Here is a 7511-nt window from a genome sequence, read left to right as displayed (position 1 = left end):
AGTTTTGGATAAGTATCTTCTCAAGTGATGCTAAATGGAGATGCCCTGAAAAAAACACTGATATGAAAGGGGGAGTGAAACAATCTGCTTGTTCTTTGAAGCAGAACCACCCTCTGTCTCATGAACCAGCAGTTAGTCAAATAGCATGGAGTGTAGTTGCCTTCTCCTTTTGTGTCAGCTGCATATAGTTCTCACGTGTGACATTCTTCTTGGCCGTCATGCTCTTTATCCTCTTGCTGTACTAAGAGTGCAAACAGATTTAACTTCTTTGTTGTCGCAGAATCTGTATGTGGCTTTTAATTTCTTGGAGATTAAAAAAAATCAAAGCCAACCCTCAAGTCCTCTTTGTCTAGTACTGTTTAAATCTGCTCTCAGCCTGCTTACACAGCTCACTTCTGCCCTGCAATGCAGCACACAGATCTGCAGAATAAGTCTAAGGCCATCAGAACAACAAGGCTTTAAAAATGTGGCAGTGTTGCTGAGGAAAAGCTGGGGAGTGTTACATGGCAGCAGGTCAGAAGGTGGGTTGAGGTAAGAATGTGTTGTATGCATCTTTACAACCACAGTGCTGTGCTTAAGGGAGTGCTCTCATTCCTAGCCTTTTTGTTTAAGGTACTTGTAAGTAATGGGAATTATTTTCTTTGGCTTCTGAAATGTCTCTATAGTTGTGTGGTTTCCTTCCTATAAAGGTGAATGTTTCAGATTAAAATTCTGTTTGGCTGCTTATAAGCTCTCAAAACAGAGACTGGGAGGCAAGGGGAGCAGGATTGCCCCAGCTTATTAAATTTTTCCCATTGTAGGAATTGTCTGGGGTTTTTTTTATTATTATTATTCTGTGTGTGTGCTGTAATAACATAAAAGGAAAGGGAGTTACTATTAGGGAAGCATTATGAAAAAAATGTCAGAGGTGAAAGGCCAGCCAGGGGACCTGAGAGGTAGAGGGCTGGAGAAACATTCCTTCTTCTCATTCCTCCAGCCTTACACAGATCTTTGTCCTCTCTGCCTTTGTCCTTCTCTGGGTTCTTGCAGTTGTGATGCAGGTTTGGTGTTCAGAGACTGCAGAAAAGCAAGAGAAGGAAAAGCACATGTTACTACTAGAGAAGCCAAGACCAGAAAGAAGCATCCTGGTCAGGGCACCCAGGGGGCTGTGTGAGAGCTGGGAACTGGCCATGCTCACAGCCCTCTGTCTCAGTTAATGTGGGACTATCACTGTGCTCCCATGCAGGATTACCTACATGCTTTAAATTACATTCCTATCCTCTCATCTTCACTGTAACCTTCCCTTGGCTTTCACCAGTAGGGAACTCTGACTGTAGGTCTAAGCCTGAAGAGGAGACATTACAAAAGAAGATTGTTTCTTGGTGCGGGGTCTGGAGCCCATCAGAGTGTGCAGGGTTACAGCTGTATGGTAGGCTTGGTTATGTCCATGTTGTGCACAATGTGTACCTATGTATGATGTATACCTCTGACACAAACTCTGTGCACACTGTCTGTTTTCACCCCCTCCCCTTGGTAACAGATACATATGCTGAATATTTTTCTTTCAAATCAACAAGGCATGTAACTAGATGTATGGGGTGGAAGTGGAAGGTTGCATTTGACTGCAATTTCTCTGTTTCCTGCCCCACAGCTCTTCTGTTTGCCCCTGCCCTGAGGCAAAAAGCTTTGAGAGGATGGAGAAAGAGAGGGAAGCACTCTTGGGATACATCCGCTGGGAAGGAGAAGAGGAAAGGGGTGAGGAAGATGGGGTAGCTCCCAGTGCTTCTCATTCCAGCCAAATGAGTGAATTGGAAGATATGCAGGTGGAGATGCTTGAGAAGGCAAGGGAGCTCTTCCAGCTGTGTGACAAGGATGAGAAGGGTTTTATCACCAAGGTGGACATGCAGGTGAGGGAAAAAAATCCTTCTCCTTTCCTGGAAGGAGTTATAAAGTCATGGGTGGCAGAAGAGGGGGGAATGTGGCATGTCTTCGCTTTTGGCAAGTGTGGGTGTGCACATGGGCTCTGTCTCAGTCAGATTTGGGGCAGCCAAACTCTGCCAGAGCCAGCTGCTATGAAACAAAAATCCTAGTAGGGCCTTTGACCTCCAGGGAATTCCTGGAACAAGTGGGACTGCGATTCCAATTTCTTAAGGAATACATAAAATAAAAATCAATTTCAGTGGTTCCTACAAATGTTAAGCATAGAGTGGATGGAAAATCAGGGGGAGGTGGGGGAATCTGTGGTATAAGTTAAAACCAAAAAATAACAAAACAACCCCCCTTAGAGTAGCCTACATTGAAAAAAATCAACCAACTTCTTAACAAAAAAAACTGTATAACTTTTTTATCTCAATCATAGCTAATGCCTGATCTCAAAAACTCGCTTTAGGCCTGAACTGTTAATTTTGCTCTACAATAATGTGCTTTGTTACTTTTTATTAAAAACAGTATTTGTTAACAAAATTTTTGTAGTTCTTTGAGAGTTTTAATTGTTTATCAGGAAGGCTATATGCAGATTGTTATTCTTCTGCCTCATCTCTTCCTCTATGTATAATAAACATTTGGCAGGTCTGTGTTGGTTTAATTAATGACTTTTTTTTTGCTTGTGTGTAGCCTATTTTTGTACAGTTACATTAATAAATATTTATTAAGCTTTTATCTAAAGCTGCATGTTTAACAAATAGTAATGAGGTTTTAGTCTACAGCTTGTTATCTGTAAACTTCTCCACCTTCACGCTAGGTGCTCTACACTTGTATTATGAAGGGAAATCTCTCCGTTCCTTGTCTGTGTTGTGGGAATAGTGATACAGTCCTAACAGGCAGAAGATGAAAGAAGAAAGCTAACTCTGTGTTATGGGCTGAACACTTTGTTTATGATCTGCAGGATTTCCTGCAAGAGCTGGAAACTGAATCCAGACACCCACATGTCTGTCCTCCTTCTGTGGCCAAAGAGGTGGAGCTGGTACCTAACGTGCCCATAGTGGTCAGTGTTACCAGCAGTGGTCACAAAAAGCTTGCAGTAGAGCACAGCTGAGGGGCAGCCACCTTTGGGCAGGGGTGGGTGGAGGCAGGCAGTGAACTAAACTGCTTTCTGAAGCGGGGAGGAAGAGACCTGAGCTCCCTACAAACAAAATGCAGTCCTGGTTGAATAGTCCAATAGTGGAAATCATTGCCATATCATTGGGTCCAAAGGGGCATTTTTGTCATCGCTCAGCTGTACAGTACCCTGCCTCCTGGCAGGCTGTCGCAGCCTGGCCAGTGTGCTGTGCTGAATGGGCACGTTGCTGTGGGCCAAAGCTGGGGACAGCAGAGAAGGTTTGAGTCATGTCTCAATTTTGTCCATTCTGTTGCCTCTTTAGCGGCTCCAGACTGAACTCCCCCTGACCCGGGAACAGCTGGAGACGGTTTTTGACAGCTTGGAACAAAACAATAATGGATACCTGACGCCTGTGGAGTTCAGCATGGGACTAGGTAAGGTCTGCAAGGAAGCAAAGGAAGGAAAAAGCCCACATGTGGTGTGATGTGATGTTTTATGTGGGTAAGAAAGAAAGTGCAGTGGTTCTGCTGAAGCTGTACCAGCTATGCAGGACAATGTCCCATGCTTATGTAAATATCATCAGAGAAGATGTGTGTGCAATGCTGCTATCCTCCTTCATGAGGCTTTGTGTTGCCTTCTTCCATAAATGTCACCTGCCTACCTGGTACAGGCAGCTTCTGAACATCTCCTGCTGGACATGGTACATGCTGTAGCCTGTATCTGGATCTGCAGTTGTTCATCTGGATAAGGACCCTCATTGGATGAGGGGATAGAAATACGCCTATTGGCAACTGTCTCCAGCTGTTTTCTGCAGTGCTGTTCAAGGATATTAGTAGCAGTCCTGTTAGTAGGCTAGTGCACTGGCAAATGAGCTTCTGTTTTCCTCTTGCTGTTTTGCTGTTGCCTTTCCCAAACAATAGGATACTAATCCTATACTAGAGCCATAATCCAGCAGCACAAGCAGTGCAAGAGGTGTTAAAGGGGGAGGAACAACCATAGCACTAATAACCTTTGCTATGGGTGCTTACTTCTCTTAGCTACTTGTAAACACTCAGAAAATCTGTACCCTGTTAGCACCTTCCCTGGACGTGTAGATGTGTTAATGCGATCAGGTCAAAGCAACTGAACACAGGTGGTCTTGGGTTTTCAGAAGTGGTTGAGGAGGCTTTTGAGTTGCAGTGTCCTGATTGCTCAGGACACAACTTAGAGAGGGAGGATCTCCAATTTGAATAGCCAGAAACAGCCAGGACTGAAAGGAGAATCTGTAAAGATTTCCTAGGAATAAACATGAAAAGCTGTGGTTTTGGGCCAGCCTGTTCTGGGAATGTGTTAATACACTGAGTATCCCTGACTGTGCCTGTTTCTGCCTTGTGTATCTGCCTGCAGGGTTGAAGCCTTGTAGACTGGTTCTGTTGCCTTTGCCAGAAACAAAAGTAATTTGGGGAGCATGGGCTTTCCTGCTCAGTGCTGTGTGGAAGGTGAATGGGTGACATTTGGGCATCTTGGCATCCACAGTGACCTCTGTGTTATGACTTGGCTATTCCCAGATCTCATTGTTTGAGGGATTTTTCCTAGCCATAGCCATAGATGGACATCATGAGGGTACCTGCCTCACTGTCATTGCTGGCAGAGGTAGGCAAGATTTCTCCATCAGCCAGCAGTTGTCAGTTGCTAGTGTTGGTAGCCTGGCTCCATGGGACTTGATCCAGTCTAGGCAAAACACTTAATTTCTGCATTTCTTTTCTTCATGGTTTTTCTTTGTATCTGGCTGCACTGAAATCCTTTTCAGACTTTGCCCCTAACTCAAGAGTTTGACCTGGCATATTGCTGTCTTTCTGAAGTGTGCAGGGGGAAAATCAAAAGAAATGGTTCAAGCTGCAATCAACTCTGCTTCTTGAGAGGGTCCAATGTGTGAGCTCTGAGAGGTTGCATCTGCACAACTGACAAGAGAGCATACATTTAAAATGTTCAGTTTCAAGCAATCTGAGATCCTTCTAGGATGTCAGAACCATCTTCAGATCATTCTCTACCTCAATTTTCCCAGCTGTAAAAGAGAGGTAACAAGAGATAATGATTCTTTCTTAAAAACAGACATCCAAAGTGCCTAGTGTAAGCCCATTTCCTTAATAAACTGTTTGAGCTTCAGGTTTTAAGCTGAGTAGGGCCTGTATCTCCACACTGTAAGATTTTTTTACAGCACATTTATTGAATGGGGAGGGAAGCAGCTAGGTTCTGGACATATGGAGCTGAGAAGTGGTTAATTGACTTGAGGTACACAAATAGTGGATATTTTTCCCCTCAGAGTAGCTTCATATTCTCATCTGTGCTCTGAACATCCTTGGCTCCAGGCCCTGTAGAACCAAGCAGATATATTTTGAAAGGAAGAGTAGCTGCTACGGGAGCTACTGTATACTGATCTCTGTATACAGGACAGGGGCTTGTGTTTTGGACAGGAAGGCTTGATTTGTTGCTTTTAGAAGAATTTGTTCCAGCACCAGTATTTGTTACATGCCTTGCATAGCATGAAGTTCTCATCACATTTGTGTCTCATCATGAAAAAGGATCCAGATAGCTGGAAGCCATCCATCCATATTTGGGATGGGGCAGGAGGGGGTGACTGAAGGGTAAGTTCATTTTCTTCAGACACTACATAATTCTAGCAAGAAGCAATCTTAGTCCCACAGCACTTAAATCACAACAGATGTAGCACATGAGAAAGGAAGAATAATGATCTTCTCCTCACTGTTTTTAAGCTGGGGACACGAGGCAGGGTGCTATTCAGTGCTGGGCCTGCAGACCCAGAGGGAACTTGTGGAATCATTGGGAACTGAACCCACGGCACTGCTCCGTAAGAGTGAAGTGACCTCATGCCACATGCTTCATATGCTGACAATCCAAGGCCATGGGGGGTAGGTCATCTTCACGCAGATGTGAGCTGAGCCTTAACAGCCTGTTGTTGGGCTGTGAGCCAGTTTCAGTCCCAGCATTGCAGATTGTTCACTGACATCACTCAGGACGTCAGAGGTTCTTTACTGACCAGGAGCTGTATTCTACACCACTGGTGTGCAGGCATGTTCTCATGGAGCACTGTTGAGCTGCTATCTTTCAATAGCAGTTTATTAAATTACATCAAATTTTACTTTTTTTCTTCTTCCCTTCTCCTTCCACCAGGAAAGTTAATAGGGATTGAATTGTGTCAAGGGGCTGGGAGAACGGATCACTCCAGACACGAGGAGACCTTTGAATCCGGCTGGTCAGATGACTTGGACCCAGTGGATGATGAAGAGAAACGATTCTGTTCCATGATGGAGCAGCTCGGAACAGCCCATATGTTTGAAGAGTAAGTAGGGGAGTTGCATGGCATTCCTTCTGTCCTGTTTTGATCTTGCAATACCAAAGCTTCAAAGTACCAGCAAAAACCAAAGAGGTGAACTGAGCTGCTTGCTCTCTGAAGCATTGCTTTGGGTTTCTGTACTGCTGTCTTGGGTTTTCTTGTGCCTGGTAATAAATGCAGTGAAGTCTTCATCACTTTACAATTACTTGTAGTGTAGTGCTTTTTGCAAGCAGTTTCCCAAACTAGAGTTCACATAACAGCTGTAAAATGTATCCGTTGGTGGCGTGGAAGCTCATCTGCATGCAGCAAATTGAAAGAAGCGTGTGAGGATTAGCCAAGGTAAGGAGAATGAGTGTGCTGTCTGTTCCCAAATGGGGGGTGACTGTTCACATATGTTCAGACAATCTTAGTTCTGACAGTCTCTGCGAGTGATGTGTGCTCGAGGGGCTGTTTGGAACTGGGCTGATCTTGAAGAGTGTCAAAGGCTAAACTGGGCAAAGGATACTCATCCAAGCCTTGAAATTTGATATTAATGCCCTTTAATGTGGTCCCAGTAGAGCCTGCTGGTCCCAGTTGACATCCAGACATTTTTTTAGGGCCTTCTCAAATGAAATATTATGCATAAATGGTTCTTACTGGTGCACATCTTCTGGGTCTGTCATGCCCAACAGCATCTGTGGCAGCCCTTTGTGATTTTTTTAGTCATTGTAGTCCAACAGTGCTGCCAGTTGGCAGGGAGCAGATGAGGTAGGGCAGGAGATGGATAGGACTGGAGAAAGAAGCTGAGAGTGAAGGAGTTTGTTGCTTTCAGAACTGTCTCTCATGAAACAGATTTTTTTGTCTCATTTGCATTGTGATGTGAAGCACCTGCATGTTGCTTTTAGTGTGAAACAACTTTTCCTGTCCTGTAAAATTCTGAAAAGCTGTTATGCCTCAAATAGTGGAATGACAGTGAAAGACCACATTGCTGTTCTGAAAAAATAGCCTGTGCTGTTTGTAACTCTGCTTTGAGAAACATCAAGTCTTGAAGTGGAGTTATAATGCGTTTTATTTTGACCACTTACTTGCAATGTTATGCAATTAATTCAATCATGTTGTGCCAAGCCAGCTGTTGTAAAGAAGTGATATAAGCCAGAAGCTAATTGAGACCAAAGCAGGAAT

At 44.1% G+C, this 7511-nt stretch overlaps 1 protein-coding gene across 1 annotated transcript in view; it reads left to right on the top strand.

Annotated features, from left to right (window-relative positions):
• The first annotated feature begins 1637 nt into the window (after positions 1 to 1637).
• The window catches only part of CRACR2B (calcium release activated channel regulator 2B), a 24955-nt gene continuing 19081 nt past the window's right edge, over positions 1638 to 7511 (top strand). Inside the window, 3 exon segments of the mRNA XM_009996417.1 lie at positions 1638 to 1886; positions 3339 to 3450; positions 6188 to 6356. Coding sequence (XP_009994719.1) covers positions 1674 to 1886; positions 3339 to 3450; positions 6188 to 6356 — 494 coding nt within the window. The 5' untranslated portion in view covers positions 1638 to 1673.

The sequence above is a fragment of the Chaetura pelagica genome, unplaced genomic scaffold (assembly GCF_000747805.2).
Source record: "Chaetura pelagica isolate M959 unplaced genomic scaffold, ChaPel_1.0 scaffold74, whole genome shotgun sequence".
Classification (NCBI taxonomy): domain Eukaryota; kingdom Metazoa; phylum Chordata; class Aves; order Apodiformes; family Apodidae; genus Chaetura; species Chaetura pelagica.
This window is presented reverse-complemented; position numbering and strand designations above follow the sequence as displayed.